We start from the raw sequence: 19,769 nt of genomic DNA, 5'->3' as shown, positions 1-19,769 counted from the left end.
GGGAACTCCAACGATCCTGTTGTTATTTCTTCGGGGCCGGGCCCTTCCTTCATACTCGTCGAGCTTCCGGCTTGTAAGCTCTCCGGCTCTCTTAAGTTCCTGTACATCTCTCTGTAGCGATGCTACGTCACCTGTAAAGCTCACTGTTTTAATGTCTAGGGACTTGACCTTCTCACTAGTTTTTGTGAGATCCGCTCAGATAAGGTTAACTTCAATATTCACAGTATCTAACTTATGATCAAGCGACTCCATTTTTTGTCCCAGGGAAGTTCTAACCCCGTCTATAGCTGCCATAACATCAAGAAGCGTTGGCTCTACCAGCGGGACAGTCAGGTTCTTCCCCGATTGCTGCATCTTCTTCAAGTCTTGTGGGGACCCCTTGGACGTCGTGTATCTGTCCAGTTAGTTAGTTTGGACTTAACGAGATCCCCTAGAGGACCAAGACTTCTCGGCTTCAGGCTTGGACGCCATCTTCAATTCCATGCCAGGATTTACAACAGTATGCAATGAGTTCACCACCACAACAACCTGTACTGCTGTTATGTCCGCTACCCTCAAGCATCAATCCCATCAACTTCAGTATCTTAAGTCCCCCCCCCCGGGGTTAGAACGACCTGCAGGTGACACTCTTTGAATGCCACCAAACACCTTCAGATGTCAATAGTTGGCGACACTGGCAGTACACAAAGCTCCGGCCTCCACAATATCGAAGTAGATCCTCTTCGTCACCGCACAGGTAATCGTGGGGGGGGGAGGGAGGTCCGGGAGGGGGATGTTCAGGTCTCTATGCCGCACCCGAGATTATGCAGCAATCACACACATAAAGGGCCTCGTGCAGTGAGGCTACTATGTGCACCTCTTGTGCTCACCGTGTTAGATCGGGGCTGCTCACCAGTACACTGCAACGTCTCCACAAGCCCCCAGTATCCTCGACACCGGGGGTCGCGTATCTCAAATCGCCGCTGCAGCCCTCACTTCTGCTGTGGAACTGGAGCCATCGCCGCAGCAAACAAGTACCCCTGCTGAGCCTCCATGCTTTCACCGTGTTAGATCAGGGCTGCTCACAGGTGCACTGCGGCGTCTCCACAGGCCCCCCAGCATCCTCGACATCGGGGGTTGCGTATCTCAAGTCGCCGCTGTAGCCTTCACCTCCGCCGCGGAATCAGAGCCACGGTCGCAGTAAACAAGGAACCCTGCTGAGCCTCCGTGTTCTCGTCTCTGTCGGATCAGCTGCGCCCGATCAGCGTCAAAGCTCTCCGGCGTCTGCTCACAATATTTGCGGGGAGGCACAGTCCGGGGGGGCCTCAGTACAGCTCGCGCAAGTCCACCTCTTCATTTCTGAGCGGTAATCAACAATGCTCCGATCCGACCGGTCACTTCCAGTTTAGGCGGCCGATGTTATTCAACTCGTGGCCGGCCGGGTCTTCTACATGAGCTCCGGATTGAGCGTGTCACAAAGGCCCAGGTCTTCTTCACACATTGCTCCGGTTCCTGATGTCACAGCGGGACCGGAGCTACTTCTGGGAGTTCCGCTGACTTTCAGCCGATCGTTTCTTATGTCTGCGTCTCAGGATCGTTGCAGGATGTAGGGGTGAGGGTTCTGTCGCAGCGCAGCTGCTCACCTACGCGGCCATCTTAGGCGCACGTTAGGTTCCTCCTCTAAACTGCAACTTTTAACGGGCAAAACAAACCTTTTTGCCAGGCCTAAACCTTCCTTTTTATTACGTATGGGTCACCCCTAAGGTAGGACCTAAATGCCCATAAGGCTGGGTGCATGTTAATAAAAAGATGGACATGTATATCTAACGCTTTATATGTCTTGGTCATGAAAACCTCCCAGGGTTGTTTTTCACTGTAGAACTCCTGGCTCTCAAATACTGAAACATTGGGTTATGTTATAACAACTTAAAATGCTGAGAGAAGCTAGAAAGACAATTCAAGAACTGATTTTATAGTAATTTGAAACCCAACTTAACGGAAAAGTCAGATTTTACATTACTATTTTGAAAGTGACTTTTCGTCAATGTCCAGTGTCAACTCAGTGTTGATGGCTCCCCTGTGGTGAGATATATATTGCTCTTAGATAAGGGATAAACAGCTTTGGAGTGGAGAGGTACTTTTCCTCTAGGAGGAGGATGACCTGGGCCTATGTCTAGCCCCTTCATACCTTTAAAATGTGCCTATCACTGGCAGATGCAGTTCATAACTAGGCCTGTCTCCCTTTTTTTCTTGATAGTCAGCTTGGCTCTAAACCCAGTAGAATGAGGAGCTACACTTTAACTGATTTAGATTGACCTCAAGGAAGAATGTGCCCATTATCATAGCCACACCTCTGGGTGGGCATTGGCAGATGTGACCAGAGGAAGGAAGGGATCTGCTATGCTGGATTTCGATAAAGAGGGGCACTGTAGGATAGTTTACAGTAACACACACAGAAAGTGCTACGAATGTGGGTAGGGTTCACCCTGATAACTTTTACCCTACTTGCTAGTAAGTGCCCAGGAATTTCCCCCACCCACAGGCTGGCATTGGTAATTAAGGTGGCATCCATTGTACTCTTTCTCAGAACAAGTCTGGACCTATGAGCAATCAGAGGAAGCACTGGTTTGCTGTATGAAGAACCTGAATTAAGACTTGACCTGCATTCCTTGAACCCAGGACCCAAGAAGTGACTCGAAGAGTCAACTTCTGTCTGAACTGCAGGGACCCAACAAGCTTCCAGAGTCCTTTCCTGCAGCTTTCCAGCTGACTATTTCCAACTTGGTGTGCCCAGGACTGTGATGCTGGCATTTGCTGGAGTGAGTCCTGACCCCTCAAGTGTTCTCCCAAAGGTCCTGGACCCTTGGCTGGTGTCAAAGTGCAGTCCTCCTAAATGTTCCCAAAACCAGCTATTTGGATCAGTTTAGACAACCTCTTACTCTGAGAACTGAAGGAGAATGGTGCCAACCTTTCTAAGCTGATTTGATGAAGGCCACTGGGCCCAAGAATCATTTTGCCCCTGCATGTTCATCTCTGCAACTGCAAAAACTGATCCGGCGGAACTTTACGGAGAAGGTTACCAGCCTTTATGGCTACAGCATGCAGCCTTTCCGCAATGAAATCCGAGCTCTAAAAAAGCGATTAAGTTTGAAGGTAGAAATCTCCACGGGGCGAAGGCTTGAAAAGTATCAGGGGACCTTCTCTGGGCATGACATTCAAATTTCTACTGCTCTAAGCTTTCATGCCAAAAGTCAATGGCTTCACCAAGACTTCGTCCAGCAGCTATCCAACAACGTAGAGGCCTTTCTGGCCAAAGCCAGCTGCCTTCCCCTTACTCAGGTTTTTGATATATCCCAGATACTAAGTCAGAAGGTAAGCTTTTCACCGGGATGTACACTGTCTCAGGAAACATCCTTTACCCCGCAGTCAGAACAACAACCTGCCTTTACTATGCAGTCACTACCCCAACTCCGACGTTATGATGTGTTCCTTTAACCAGCAAGTCATTGCAACAACTTGCTTTAGGGCATTGTTGGACTGGTGTTGCAATTTAAGTCCAACACCTTCCCTACTGCTGCTTAGACTGGAGTTGGAATAGTAATTTATACTATTCCAAAGTTCAGCGCCCCCCCCCCCCCCCCCCCTAAGTCAAGTTGTTGTAACAACCTGCGTGGTAAAGTAACACATGGTAACTTGGAAGTCGGGGTAGTGACTACATTGTAAAGGCATGTAGGGTAAATGGATGCTGGGCTCCATCATACAACTCTCTGTCCCCGAATCCCGCTTCACCGCAGTCAGCCTTAACTTTTGACTTTAACCCAGTCTAGAGTGACCAGATAACAGCAATTGGCGCTTTATGCTTTTTGGCGCTATCTTGTACATTAATTCTAGTTCAACTTATTGGATTTATGTCAATTACATGTCATTTTGTTTTTTGAAATATTCTTTACATTTTTTAATTGGCCTGGGATTTTAGTTCTGTGGTGTTTGCACTTTATTACTGTTTGAGTTTTGCTTAAATGCCTGCCTCTAAGTGAAGCCTGACTACTTTTGTGTAAAGCTGCCAGAGGGTTCAGCACAGGTTTATTTAGTGACTTCCGTGGTTCACCCTAGCAAGGATAATGATTATTATTGGAGATGAGTTCTCACCTCGTCAACTAAAATTCTAATTTCTCATAATGAAGTTATTGTATTGTATGACAAAGGGTGTTATGAAATAGGTCATTAACAAGAGGACATTAAGGGCTGAAGAACAGCACCTAAGATCACCGGAAAAAGAGATTGTGAAGAGGCGTCAAATTGAAAAAGCAACATTTCAGCAAAAGAGATCAATATAAAAGATTAAAAAAATAGAGAGATATTGAGGTCAGCAAGATGTATAATTGCTATGCCTTCACTTGGCTTACATGCTCTCTCCATTCTGATAATTTTCTATTCATGCACTTGTGTAGTGTGATGATTTTCTCGTGGAAGTAGACAGCAGGTGGATGGCGGGGTGTGAGTTCGAGGAGTGTTCAGTGTGTCAGAGACCAAGGGAATGAGGCTCTCAGTCATGATTGCTAGGCTAGGGACAGCAAACAAGCATTGCAAGGAGAAGAGCTTGTTGTTCTCTTAAGAGAAGGACCAGATGCAAGAAATGAACAGGTGGGATCTAATAAAAACAAAAAGTGGATCAAGGCTTTTCCTGTAGCTCGTGGAGGCTTCCTACCAGCGCCTTCTACATAGGACAAGAATGATAGCCATGTGAAATACAACTAAAGATAAAATCAAGCTAATATTATAAAAGGCAAACAGCACACCTAAACTCATAGAAAGAAAACAACAATTTGGACGTATGGCTAAATACAAGGAAAGAATATGCGTTTTAAGTTAAAATAAAGAAAGGACAAATCATTCTTTAATGGCAGCAGAACTCTCCATTATCTGGTGAGTGCTTCCGCCATTACCCCACAGTCATAGAGGAGGCCAATTTTGATTTTTCTTTTTTATTTTTGCAAACATTAGACGCCTGTTAATCGACCAGTTACTTTTTAAAGTTTTTATTTAGTCCCTGTTACGGCAATGACAAATAGTTGGGTTTGCATTTGTGTAGAATCTTTGCTCATGGTCTTTATGATGGTGGAGTACATCGTCCAGGGAATCTAGTCATGGATAAATGTCTATATTAGATCACAACTTACACCACTAAAGTAGTACTGCGAGCAGGCACCTGATATCTATATTGCCACTGGGTAGTTATTGTTAGGAACATATTTCCAGAGGAAAAGCATTTTTTGTTTTCCTGTTAGCTTTGGTGCCATTAGACGACTTTTAAAAAAAAGCCTCATCTTCCTCGGGTCCTTTCTTGTAAGTTTCAGGGTGATTTGTCAATCAAGGGCCTTGAAAAGAGGGTTGCTACTCAACATGTTTTCCTCATTCATTTTTCCACAGGAAAATTGAATAGCGATACTGAAAAAACTGCTGAACAGAATTATACCAAATTTGACTGAAAGCTATATCTTGGCCCTGAAAGCAAAGTGTGCTTTCGTGATTTGGTGTAAATCTTATCAGTAGTTTTGGAGCAATAAAGGGAAAAAATATATATATTTCCCTTGGTGCTGGATCTGCGGATGTGACAGATCTCAAGATGAGATCTGCTTTGCTGCCACCATCTCAACAAGATGTGAACTCAGACGACTTAGGACTTGGGGCACAGCCCCAAGTACTGAAAAAGGTAATAAATAGATATAAGGGTGCAGGGTAGGGATACCCTGCTCCCCTAGTCCAACAGAGACCCACTCCTAGGGCTAAAAGTTATTTTTCAATCTGCTGGAGTGGCCCAGTGTCGGGGGGGGGGGCATAACTGGTTTGATTTTGATTTGATTTGATTTGATTGGTGATTTGTAATGCGCGACTTTGACCGGAGGCGTCAAGGCGCAGAGGATGGAAAATCGAATTGAATATTTAGGAGAGGAGGCACGTTACCCCTTCCCCAAGCTTCCGGGTGGCCCTGGGGACCACATCCCTTGGGCCAACATAATTAGAAACAAGGCAGCATGAACCTCCTGAGCCTGAAAAGGCCCAGTGATCCCATTACATGCAGATGAATAGTAAAAAGGGGAGGGGACATTCAGCCTCCCTTCTTGAGCATAAAAAGGCTCTGGTGATCCTATCCACTAGGTCCAAAAATAAAAGAAAGGTTAAGGGCATGTGCCCCCCTCCCTGAGCCTAAAAAGAAACCAGTGACCCAACCCCCTGGGTGATAATATTTAAAAAGGGAGGGGACAGGCAGTTGCCCTCCCGAACCTTGAAAGGTCCCCAATACCCAATCCCACAATTACCGGCTCATTCTTCATGTCGAGGAGAGCGCACCCCTGGACATAGTAGTTCTCTCTTCATGCGAGCGTGGATGGGGCACACTTGTCTGCTCTCACCCTGCAGGAGAATAAAAAATTCTCCCGCCAGTGGCGGCAGACCTGTGTTGCCCTGCCCATGCTCTTGCGGGCTGGTTAACTCAGATTGCTCCTGCCCAGCAGATGCAATTCTGGCTCTGATGCACCCAGGATGGGGCATGCAGGGGGCCTGTGGGACAACAGGGGCCTCGTGATCAACCCACTAACCACAACATAGGGGGTCATTATGATGGTGTGCATCCGTCCGCCACCCCAGAGGTGGAGGGACCGTCCGCAGGGGCAGCGGCGGTCTCTCCGTGCAAATTAGGATGTGCCCGCCACCCTGGCGGTCACATCCTGTATTTTTAACATTGCGGCGGGTGCTGCTTGAAGCAGCACCCGTCGCAATGCTAAAAGTACATGCAGTGCATTTGCATGCACAAAGCGGCAGACACCGCGCGGTGCCTGCCGCTATGTGCAAGCAAATGCAGGGGGGTACCATAGGTACCCCCCATGTGCACCCCCCACCCCCTGACACCCTGGGGGCCCCCAACGGGCCCCCAAACAGAAAAGACCACATGCTTTGGAAAAGCATGGTTCCCCATGCATCCTAATATGGCTGGCGGTGTCTGATAGACACCGCCACCATATTAGAGCTTTCCCGCCGCGGGACCATGGTGGAAAAGCTGCGGACGGTCTTCCCGACCCCCCTGCCATCCTAATCTGGCGGCGGGGGTCTTTTCTATCACCGCAGCGGTGAATCCGCATCCTCCGGGCCAGCGGTGGCTTCCGCCGGCCCGGAGGACGCGGATTCACCGCAATCCTAATCAGCCCCATGGTGTTTTGTGGGTGCCCCAGGTGGGCACTGGGGAATCTAATAAAGGGCCCAAGGGATGGGTCCGCAGGGCCACTTTTGGATTGGGGAGGGGTCAGCACATCCCCTTAAAGAACATTAAGGCCCCAGGTGATAGCGTCCCCAGGACCCGCAGTGCCTTGAGGAGCAGGGCCACATGCCCCCTCCCCTCAATAGAAAAAGAATGGCCCCGGGAGATGGGGTCCCCAAGCCCACAAAGGATCAGGGAGGAGGGTACCATATTTTGCGCCCCTTTAAAATTAATATGGCCTTGGGAGATGAGGTCAGGCCCCGTTGAGTTTGGCTGAATGTCCTCCTCTAAAATAATGATAAAAACGGGTTTCCCGGGTGGGCATTGGGGCAGCAAAATGAATAATAAATGAGCGACAGGAGCCGCTCGTTGAGTATTCACTGCTCCTTGAAGGACCACTCATAATTTCTGTGAAGCCTTTTATGTTTCATTTTTCTGAGTTTGGTGCTGCTGGAATATGGAGGTGCTCCATTATGCCTTTTCTTCAATATTGTGGGGGGCTGAAGGGAGATTAGCAGCCTGCCAATAACATTAACCCCTTCGAGGCTATTGACGAGCTGGGCTCGTCATCGCGCTTACCTGTCCTGCGCGGATGACAAGGCCAGCTCGTCACGTAACGCGGTAATTTTGAATTTGCCGCGCACAGCGGGAAAAGCCGCCGCAGCGATGCGGTTAAAAAAAGTAAGCTCTCTGAGTCATTAAATCCATGACCTGAGGAGAACTAATTATATTCTTTAAGCATTCCTAGCTGGTGCTCTACGCTGTTCAATGGGAGTGCAAAGCCTTTTTGTGGTTGTTTTTATGAATGCATTTGGGGGATAAAAATTGGTAAAAGAAGCCCTCGAGATATGTTAGCTTTATTTAAAAAAATTTTTTTAATGTTTCTGAATCTTTCTTTTGACATTTTTTAGCCCACAAAATGCAATAATAAGAATTAGGTAAATGGAAAGACTCACAGGTATGTTTTTTTAATTTGACATTTTTTGTTATACCTGCTATCATTAAACATTGGGTGACTTACTGAAATATACATTAGATTAAAAATGGTGGTGTATTTAGGAGAAAGATAATAGATCTGATTTATAAATTTAAAAACTGGGTGTGATTTTTGATAACAACTTGACTTTTGACACCCAGATCAATAGAATGGTGAGGCCATGTTCCAAGGAGCAAGCCGTGGAGCAGAGAGAGCCATAGAGGGAGGCATTGCAGCCCCCGGTTCACGTCTCTGGTGCTATTCCGACGTGCCTGCCCCGCGGTGCAGTGGAGCAGCGGATGCCGGAGGCCGCAGTCTAAGGAGTGGCTAAGGAGCAGAGTGGCCTACCTGCCCCCCTCCAGGTCTTTCAGTGTTCGAGCAATGGAGTGTGAAGTTTGTACCAGGAGCGATTAATAGAGCAGCCTTGTGGGCCCCAACAGCTATTTAAGAGGCTAGAGGTCACTAAAGGACATTGGTTGAGCAGTAAGGGGGGTCGGACAGCCGGGAAAAATCGCAGAAAGTAGCTATAGCCTGCTTTTTCAGTGCTGGCGGAGAGCAGTGTGCTGGGGGTGTTGTTCTGCTGTGTCCACCTCCCTGCCTTCCTGATGATCCAGGGTAGACTAGCAGCCCACCTGGCGAGGACACAACTTCTGCGTCCTTCATATTTATATCCTATCATCTAAGTGCACAGCGGAAAGTGTACCAGGTACCTAGGGTGGCTCTAATGACTCGACTCATAACAATTATTCACAATTATTTCCAAATGAGTCCCTAGAAAGGTGAGGATTGAATTTCACTTACTGCATGTGAAAATGACTTACAAATGAGCCCATCATTGCACACCAGGCACCAGCACTTTCCAGGGGACTACAACCCCCAGCAGGTCCAGCGGCAGGCACCGCCAACGCGTACCAGGAAGCCCTAGGTTGGCAGGGTATGCCCAAACGTGGGTCCCTTTGTCACTTTGCCACTAGATTCAAGCGAGCCTAGCTGATGAAGGGTGTTACCCAGAAACCGGTCCCAGGATGCTTGTTTCCGTTTCAGGGAAGACCTGGCTTGGCAGCTCGGGCTGGACTGTTCCCATGAGGCACAGGGTCAAGACTGATTTGATATATTGCTGGGTCTGAACCGAGGTGGCGAAGTGAGCTAAAGAATGATGATGGATTCAACCCAGATCTATGACTGGGGTTGAGTGTCTGAAAAGTTTCAGCACTCCATCCATCATCTCCTTGTGTTTGCTCTATTTGCCCTAAGTTGGCAGGGTATGCCCAGACGTGGGTGCCTTGCTCTCTTTGCCACTGGATTCAAGCTAGCCTGGCTGATGAAGGGTGTTAACCAGAAACCGGTCCCAGGATGTTTGTTTCCGGTTCAGGGAAGACCTGGCTTGACAGTTCAGGCTGGACTGTTCCCATGAGGCATAGGGTCAAGACTGATTTGCATATAGCTAGGTCTGAACTGAGCTGGCGAAGTGAGCTAAAGAATGAGGATGGATTCAACCCAGATATATGAGCAGGGGTGAGTGTCTGAAAAGTTTCAGCTCTCCGTCCATCATCTCCTTGTGTTTGCTTTAGGAGGCGCATAAAGGCAGGTTGGGGCTCCCGCAGCGTGGGAGCCAGTCATTGCACACCAGGCACCAGCACTTTCCAGGGGACTACATCCCCCAACAGCCCCAGCAGCAGGCACTGCCAACCCATACCAGCAGTGCCAGGAGGCACATAAAGGCAGCTCTGGGCTCCCACAGTGCTACACAGGTGCATGCAGGCGGGCCCGTCCATGCCCATCGAAGCCCGGAGGAGGATGGATGGGCCACCCCGCTAACCCCGTTTTCCACATCTGCATCAAGATGGGTAAGAAAAAGTCAACCTCTAATTCTGGTGTAACTATCTTGACTATTGACTCATTTTTATCCAAAGCTACTAATGCTATATCTAGGCAGATAGCCCTTACGGAGTGCAGACTCTCTCTGGGGGCTGGTGCCCACGGCTTCAATGATGGGATTATAGTACTTTCTACCAGAGTACTAACTTCCGCAGACTTCAGTATTGAGCCCAATTTATGGATTAATACTCAGGGCACTGCCGAATATTGTGGCCTACCAGCAAATGTCACTGCACCGGTTATTGACATTTCTCCTGCGCCCACTAATGTCACTGTACCCAAGCCCCCTCTCTCTTTGGCTACGAATGGTAAGAGGAAGAAAGGTCCCGCTAAAGTACTTCCCTCAACCAGAGCAAAGAAACTCAGGAAATCATCTCAACAACAAAAATCTGAGACCGGTTCTGATCTTTATGAACTCCCAGGATCGCTGGTCCAATCAGAAGACATTTTTGCAAGACTTTCTCTATTAATTAGCCCAATTGGACAATATTGAACAAAAAAATGAGGAGTTACTAGGCCCCAATAATGTTCCAACACAGCCACCCCCTACACAATAACAACCATCACACACTACGCACACCACAAATAATCCTCTTTGTACCCTTTGTTCCCAGTCAGGATGATCATTAGTTGTGGACAATCAAGGGTGTATCTCGCAAGTAGGGACACTACAAAGAGGGGGCAATCAGTTATTGCAAGGTGACCCTATTAACACTCCTCTCCCAGTATCTGTAACACCCACCTCTTCAACACTCGTGAAGAGATTGGTTAGCCCTAACCCTCCTGAGGGCTCTGGAAACAGAGTTGTACTGTCTTACACATACCAGACCCCAACCAACACACTAATTTATCTCTCATTAGGGATGCACAAAAATGAATATACTCTTTTGTATCTTGGAACATAGCTGGATACAGGAGCAAATGTAATAATGAGGAATGACTTTCCGTTCTGTCCAATTACCAATTATCCTTGTCCAAGAAAACTGGGAGACAGACCCAATATACATCGATTGGTATAGGTCTTTCCAAATGTTGGCCTTGCCATCTACAGGGGGTAGGCCCAGGGGTGGCTTATTAAAGTTGATTTCCAATGTGGTGGCACTTAAAGTCCTGAATTTTATAAATACTTCTTCAAATTTTCATATTCTAGTTATTAAAGGCATTGACGCCTACGATCTATTATTGGTAAACTATTATAATACCAAGTTCTTGGATCCAGTGGTGGTACCCCAGTCTCTGGATAATTTGTTAGAGAATTTAGTGGAGTCTCATCTCAAACCCCTACACGTAATTTGGTTGGAAGATTTTAATTTGAAACCTTGCTCTCGAAATTCTGTGGAGCTATGCGGAATTGTGGATCACAAAAATGTCTGTAACTCCCACTTTCATCATGACACTCAGGGAAATGCCCTTAATACCATGCTAATGAAATGGCAACTCATGATTCGTAATGCTATAGATCCACACACAGGGCATTTTTTCCAAACGTTTAAACGAAGCGAATATTTATTTACTCTAGATTGCATCGTTTCATCTGAGATCCTTAGTTCTAGGTTTTCAAAACCAAAAACTAACTTCACTGAATTTAGTGATCATGCCACACTGTCCAGTGCCTTGTTATGGCAGGTGCCTAAGTTTCAAAATGCCCCCCAATTTCCCAAACCAATTATAAGTAGTTCCAAAAGGCATCACTTTGAAATGGGAGAAGGTTGATGTGGTCACTCTTTTCATGAGTTTTGTTTTGGCTAACCTGGAGGGCAAAATAATCTGCCTGGACCATTTCATTTCATTTAAATTCTTTATTTCGGCTTAAATGCCATAAAAGAGCAATGCATACTTTACATACATTTCATTAAAATAAAACATAGAACTTCATAAAAATGTTAGTTAAAAAAGTACAATTCAAGTTGAGTAATAATTGGAGCGGAAACAATACATTCACAAATCATAGAATGGACCATCTTGTCAATTCCAAGCAAATCAGTTCAGTTACAGTTGATGCCCCATTTTTTTCCTTTGATAAAAAATAGAGAGTAAAAATCTACTGACACTAAATGTTATCTGTTGAGATGTATTTGTTGTTAGGATTCTCAGAGCCTGTGAACATGACCTCAAGCCTAAAAGCAGGCAAATAGGTTTAATCCATCTCTTTCTTGCCTGAGCATAAAGAGGGCAGAAAAGTAGGATATGTTGCTCATTTTCAATCTGGTTGTGATCACACATAGAGCAAATTTCGTCTGTTACTGGGGTCGACAAATCTCGGTTCCTAGCCCAACGAGCCAAAGTAGTTTTAATTAGTAAATTTCCATACCTAAATTTTAAAAATAAAGTTTTGGAAAGTGGGGGCTCTATTTCATCCATAAAAATCTCGTAAAGGGGTTCGACCTTAAAATTTAGGAACTTTGAAACTAAGGTCCCACTAGTTCTATTACTTACAGTCCTATTTAATATGTAGCTCCAAAAGGCCCTTTTTAGAATTAGTTTGGGGTTGACGGGTAATTGCTCAGGGTTCTCCCAAAAATGTTACAGTCCTATATTACTCAACCAAGTTTTAATATGCCTTAGCCATGGGGTGGCAGCCTGGCTGTCAAGTATCATAATTTCTTTTAGCCCGTCTCTATAATCTTGAAGTTCAGGGACATGCCATAATCTAACCCACAGCATTAGAGGTCGAATCAGGACTTGGTGGTCAGTTCTTTTGAAGTTTAGGTCCAGTTCCAAGGGCACTAGTGGAGTACCTCTCGGGACGCTTACCAAACTTTGCATAAAGTTGTTATCTAGGACACTGAAGGTCTCCCTGGAGCGGGGACCCCAAATTTCTGCACCATAAAGGACTGATGATTGGACCTTAAATTTAAATAATTCCATCACTGGGGACACCGCTTTACTAGTGCTCAGGCTTTGCTCCCTAAGAATTGGTTTAGCATTCTGAGCAAAGATTAATTTGCTTTTATCCATTTGGGCTTTCCAGGTAAAGTTTGAATCCAGGGTCACCCCCAAATATGAAAAATGAGGGACTGATTCCAACTTTACTCCTTTTAATGTTAAACAGCCCCTGTCCGGTTTAATCGGATCAAGGGCCATACATTTGGTCTTCTTCCCATTGATCTCCAACCCCTTTTGGCTACAATATTCATTAAAGGTATGTAATAACGTCTGTAAGCCATTTTTTGTTTGGGAAATCAAAATGGTATCATCAGCAAATAGTAACGATGTCACCTTTTCGCCATTCAATTTAGGAGAGTCATTTTTGCATCTCTCTAAAAAAGAGGGAATATCATTTACAAAGAGGGAGAAGAGCGTAGGGGCCAGGACACAGCCCTGGCGGACTCCACGTTCGATGGGTATTTTTTGAGTTAGTTCACCATTAGGACCCCATCTAATTCTCGCAAAGTTCCCTTCATGTAGCTCTTTTATCTGAGTGACAAGATTATTTGGCATGCCAGCTGCGCTCAAAGTTTTCCATAAGAGATTGCGAGGCACCAGATCAAATGCTGCCCTTAAATCAACAAAGGCAACATATAAATGGCACCTTTTAATCACTACGTACTTCCAATAGAGGCAGCAGAATCTAAAGATCTGGTCTATTGTGCTGACTTTTGATCTAAATCCAGCTTGGAATTTAGTCAGAATTGAGTTTTCGTCTAGCCAATTACTCACGCGTAATAAGATGTGTCGTGAGTAGATTTTCTGTAGGATGTCCATTAGACTTATTGGCCGATAATTACATGGGTCCATCCTATCTCTTTTTTTAAAAATTAAAACAATTTCCGCTCCCTTCCAACTTTCAGGGAATTCTAAAGTGCAAGAAAATATATTGCACAAATAATTAATATAGGGTGCCCATACTCCTAAATCATGCTTGTAAAGGTCCCCCGGGATCTTGTCCAAGCCTGGGGCTTTTCCTGATTTAATTTGGGTTACTGCCAGCTCTGTTTCCCCTAAAGTAAAAACCAGCTGGTCTGCTTGGGGTTCGTAATTTGCCACATTCGTGTCCATATGTGGGTCATCTAATTTTTTATATAAATTCGTAAAATGAGTCACCCAAGTTTGCTCGTCCAAGAAAACGTCTTTGGCCACCCTACCTACATGGTTCCCATTTGCGACCAGCCTCCAAAAAGCCACATTATCACGCAATCTGGCGGCTAGCAACAAATCGGCCCATTTATCTTCCTCCCATGCCATCTTTGAGGCCCTTTGAACAGATTTATAATTATTCCTTGCTCTTTTTACATCTATTGGAGATTTGGTCTTGATTGCAATTAATAATTCCCTCTTTGACTCTCTACAGGATCTGTCATACCATGGCTTACTATGGGACAGATTCTGGATCTTCTGTTGGTTTTTTTTGAGCATTTTGGTGACTAATAATCTTAAGTCAGCAAAGAATTTCTGATGTATTGGCAAGAATGACGTTTTAGTTTCATCCTCACCAATTGCCGCTAAGTAGGGTCCAAAAGTCTCAGCCAGAAGTTTGTAAATTTCGCTAAGGATGTCACTATGGTCCAGTATGAATGGCCATTTCAGAGATCTTCTGTTGTTGCTAATATGGATCTCAAGATTATCAACGCCACTTTCCTCTGGTGTATATTGCTGAACCATATTATTAAAAAGTGAAGCATCTAACGTCAAGTTTAGGGGGAAATGATCGCTTTCAAAACGTTCCATTACTTCAAGGTCCAGGAGATGTGGCCAGAGGGGAATAGAAGCAATAACAAAATCTAGGTTATTTTTATAATTGTTCCTGGTAAATGTTGGTTTCTTAGAGCTATCGGATGGTAACCTTCCGTTGCAAGCCCTAAGAGAGTGTTCCGTACATAAACTAATCAGTTGGAGTCCCAATGTTGAACATTTAACCGATTTAACATTCTCCAGAATAGGGATTTTGTTTGCCTGATCTTCCTCATCAAAGATTTCGCTAAGACCCAAAACTGGCTCGAAATTACAATTTAAATCGCCAGCCAGGATAACGAAATCCTCCCTGGGGTCTAATCTACTCAAAAGGCAATCTAATTTTGCAATAGTTGGTGATTCTCCTGAAGAGGGTAAGGGCCTATTATAGACATTTACAAGAAATAAATTCTTGCCGTTACATACTGTAGCTTTTAAAGCTAATATATCTACAGAATTTGTGGGTATCTCCTCAATTTTAACCTTTAAATTTATTTTCACCCACATCAAAAGACCCCCTGATGGCCTTCCACTTCTAGAGGGAGTCGCGCCAATTCCGTAGGTCTTATAGCCCACCCTATGGGGCGTCTCCACTGCCCAGGTTTCCTGCAATAAGCAGAGGTCAAAGGACTCTATATAGTTTGCCCACTCTGGGTCCCTCAAATTTTTTACAACTCCAGCTACATTCCAACAGACCATTTTAATCGGCTCCTCAGAAGCAAATGCTCTCTCAGAAAGAGCCCTAGGCATCTCTTCATGGTTATTGAGAAGCACAGGTTGTGTTACCAAGGGTGTTACCTCTAGGGATGAATTGTTACTCAAGATAGTTGTGGGTAATACCTGCTCTTCTAAAATATTTACATCATGCAATACATTTACATCATGCGGTACAGTTTTACCCAAACAACAAGACACAGTATTAACCAGTACATCAGGCATATTAGCAATGCCCACATCACCAAAATTCGTTGTATCTGTCCCCTCACCCCCCGAATCAAACAACATCAATCGCAGTCGTCTAAGCCGCTAAAGATGTCAAACCTATTAAAGGTTTCTAGAGGGGTGAAGGGTTTTAGGTGATCCATCCTTCCTTTCTGGTAATTGTGTTTTTTAGCTGATACGTAATTCCATCCCATAGGATCTGGGGCTACCACAGGGTAGGGAGCATAACGCATATTGTTAGCATTCTGTTATAAAGGTGGATACAGAGCATGTTGATTGCTCCCAACATTCTGTGCACTAAGATGGTTATTTGGCTGGGTTTGAAATGTATGCTGTAATGGTTGGTACTGGGGCGGGTGGTGCTGGGGTGGAAACACCACTGACCTTGGATAAAAGTATGTTAGTGGTTTTGGGATTATGATGTTATTAGAGCTTCCTGTCTGCCAGTTCAATATAAATTGGACAGCATTAGGGTCTCTAAAATTCACCACCACCACATCACCATCGATGTCTTTGGGTCTGCCCCCCAACCATTGTAGACGACGAACATGGGCAATTTCACCATTAATATGATTTGCAATTGGCCTATAAATACTCAGCCAATGCATAATCTTATTTTTTAATTGGGCGAAACCCTCCCTCTTATTTTGACCGAGCACAGGCACCCCTGTTAGGACCACCACATAGGGTACTGCCTCTGGTGGAAGTTCGGGCAGAGGAGTCCTTCTAGGTTTCCCCCAGGTATGTCTGTTTTCCCCCACCTCCCTTATTGGTTTCCCCACAAGTGTATTCGATGTGTTACCATGGTTTTTATTTGTAACATTTGAAGATGATTGATCAGCAATTTTTTGTTGGGGAGGTTTAGGGGGTGGGTGTTGTTGAACAGACGCTATCACCGTATTCCCCATAGGTTTGGAGGTAGATGCAGTTGAGGGAGGAATAGAGATGGGATTAGGAATTGGTTTGGGTGCTTGAGCTGGAATTGGTGTGTTTTTTAATACGTTTTTTGGAATCGTGTTAGTTACATTGTTTGGACCGGAGTTAATTACGACATCCTTGCTTCCCAGTGCATACTCAATTTTACACAACCTACATTCCACTTCCATCAACCTCTCCAAAATACTTGCGGAGTAAGATTTAATCAAACTCTCTATGTCAAGTAATGACACAGAATCCTTGTTCTCAATTGGTACATTAACTACCACACTCGTGTCCATAATGTCCTCCTTGTCTATCGGCAGATTTGACAGGGCTGAGGATGAAGATGATATAAGGATCCCCTCGGTTACTACTTGTAGATTACAGGGTTCCTTGACAGCGTTGATCGCCTTTTTGCCAAAGTCACAACAGCTCAACTTGGATTGTAGAGGGTCCCCCCTTTTCCGCTGTTTTTTATTCGGTGGTGGTCCATAGATTTTTTGGAAGGGTGTCTGTTTCTTGGCCCTATTACGGGGTATTTTCACTGATGGCAAAGCAACTCCCTTCAATGTACTTGGACTATTTACATGAGGAGTAGAAGATAACCCATTTGCGTCTGGCTTGGGTAACGTATTAGGTGTGAGCACAACCACATTTGCCTGGACCAATCACTGGACCTAATCTGTATAGTTGAGGCATTTAACAAGTTAATAATGTACCTAAGATCACAATTGATACACCCGCCCTCTATGAGAGATCCCATACCTCATGGATGGTTTGATAAGAATTGCATGATTGCTTCCTCAAATCTGCGCAAGGCGCTCAAGTCATCACCTAGGAACATGGATCAGATCCGCGTGCTGAGAAAAACCTATAGGCGAGCGAGGGCAAAGAGTTTAAGTCAGTTGAAACTAGAGGCATGGGACAACCTAAAGAAAGCTTCTCTCCTTTGTGAGAGCACAGTCTCCTGGAAAGTTCTAAATTCTCCTTTACAGAATGACAATAATGGTCCATCCTTGGATACCCATATTGAAGAAGATTCTTGGGTAAAACACTTTCAGGATATATTTCATGGGGTAGAGGAATCTACAGGCTCAAATATTAGCCTTAATATTGATTCCCTCATGCGCCTCTCATTTGACCTTGATGAAATCAAACTTGCCCTGACCCAATCTCCTTCTGGAAAAGCACCAGGGCCTGATGGGGTACCTTTGGATGTCTTTCTTGCCAATATCCCTTTTTGGTCTCCTCTATTATCCATGGCTTTTAATGCCATAGCTGAGACTGGTCCTCTTCCCTCCTGGAAACAATCTGTAATCATCCCAATACGCAAGAAAGAGAATTCTTCAATCCCTGCCAATTATCGTCCCATTTCTTTGCTCAATAAGTCAGCCAAATTAATTGGTCGGTTATTGTTAAAAAAATCTGAAATATGGGCAGAGGAAAGGGACATCCTCACAGAAGGTCAGTATGGGTTTAAACTGGGTAGGGAAACACTAGACCAATCTCTCAACTTGAATCTCACAATTGGTAAATACAGAAGAGCAAAAAATGCCCAAATGTATGTGGCATTCATGGATTTATCTAAGGTTTTTGACTGCGTGATTCACAGCAAATTATAGGAAATGCTACAGGAAATGGGAATGGAGGAGGCAATTATTAACTTTATTAGGGAGTTATATCTAGATGCTACCGCTATATTACGATACAGAAAAATTGGTGAATTCACCAAACCATTTAAAATTGAAAGGGGTGTGAGGCAAGGCTGTGTTGTGGCCCCCTTTTTGTTCGCTCTCTATACAAATAAATTAAATGGCATCGTGGCCAAGAGTGCGAAAGATATCCTGCTAGTTTCATCTTCCGCGCTCCCTATCCTCCTCTACGCAGACAATGCTGTCCTGCTGGCAAGAACACCCTTGGCATTACAATAGCTTATCCCACACTATACAGATTTTATGCATAACCTGGATCTGCATGTTAATAAGGCTAAATCCTACGTCATGGTAAAAGGCAGTGATAAAAGGAAGAAAATGGGACATAAATTAGATGGGGAAATAATAGAGCAGGTACATTGTTTTAATTATTTAGGGGTTGTTTTTGATAGCAAGCAAACTTGGAAGGAGATGATGCAAAATCGAGTCAATTTAATGATTCAAAGTACTGCAGCCTTATTTAGATTTTCCCAAAAAACTAGGCCATAAGCCGATAATGGAAATGTCTACTATCTATATCGCTGATGTAACACCACTCCAAGTACAGGAAGATAAATTCACTAAAAGACTGTGGTCCATTCCACAATCAAGCAATAATTTTACAACCCATAAAGAAGCCTGAATGCCTTTTATGACATATGCCATAAGATTAGCGCTACTTTCCCTCTGGCTATCTGTTTGGAAAAGGGAAACTGTTGGTTAAAACCAAAAAATCTTCAAAGATGTCCTGAATTTGGACCATGCCCACAGAATCCCCTGGACATCATATGTCAGAGAAACCCTTATTTCTTTGGTTCTTGTTTTTTTGTATGATACCCCACATCTCTACAAACATTTCCCCAAATCACGACTAAAAGCGATCTTTCTAAATCAAGTCACTCAGGATTGGTGGAATATCCACACAGGGAAACAAACCATAAAGTTGTGTGAATCTATACTGCAGATATTAAATCATTCACACTCATACTTACAGATAGTTGAGAATAACCAGCATCGATTCATTCTAACTAGATTCAGACTGAACTTTATTCAGTTAATGCTTGGTTATCCAAACAATCAATTTATTCTTAAGAACTTACCGCCTAGCCCTTGTGACAATAAGACAGCCCAGTCAACTTTACACCTCCTCCTTTTTTGCCCATTATATCTAAAAGAGAGGAAGGTTTTTATTGTCCCGCTTTTAAGAAAATTTTCAACGCAAACTGTAGCCTCAGCTCTGTTTTTATTCTACTCATTAGATACCCCATTGGGATGTTTTGCTCTAGCCTCCTTTTTGCTGGATGCTTTAAGAACTCACAAGGCCTTTAGCACTTCACTTATAGCATTTAAGATTAATTATCTTACCGTCACATTTCGCCTTTTTATATTTTTGTGAATTTACTTTTAGATCTAACCTATTTTATATAATTGTGGGCTTGGTATTCCTTTGAAATTTCAA

General features: G+C 44.4%; 1 protein-coding gene across 1 annotated transcript; it reads right to left on the bottom strand.

Moving 5' to 3' along the window:
• Nucleotides 1-13,318: 13,318 nt before the first annotated feature.
• Nucleotides 13,319-15,764, bottom strand: LOC147705812 (uncharacterized). The gene is made up of 2 exons (XM_086929563.1): nt 13,938-15,764; nt 13,319-13,348 (listed from the first exon to the last, which is right to left on the bottom strand). Exons 1-2 carry the CDS (start codon nt 15,762-15,764, stop codon nt 13,319-13,321), a joined length of 1,857 nt encoding a protein of 618 aa, XP_086785689.1.
• Between the last annotated feature and the right edge of the window lie 4,005 nt (nt 15,765-19,769).

Source organism: Lissotriton vulgaris, chromosome 7 (genome assembly GCF_964263255.1).
Source record: "Lissotriton vulgaris chromosome 7, aLisVul1.2, whole genome shotgun sequence".
Classification (NCBI taxonomy): Eukaryota; Metazoa; Chordata; class Amphibia; order Caudata; family Salamandridae; genus Lissotriton; species Lissotriton vulgaris.
The sequence above is the reverse complement of the archived record's forward strand: the minus strand, read 5'-3'. Positions and strand labels throughout refer to the sequence as shown.

What these genes read in the sequence shown, in the direction of transcription:
- LOC147705812 (XM_086929563.1), bottom strand. Translation starts at nt 15,764, where the DNA reads ATGTTGTTTGATTCGGGGGGTGAGGGGACAGATACAACGAATTTTGGT. An exon ending in TTTACAAGCATGATTTAGGA is followed by an intron (nt 13,349 to 13,937) that starts GTATGGGCACCC and finishes CCTCTTTTTTAG; the next exon opens with AGAGATGCAAAAATGACTCT.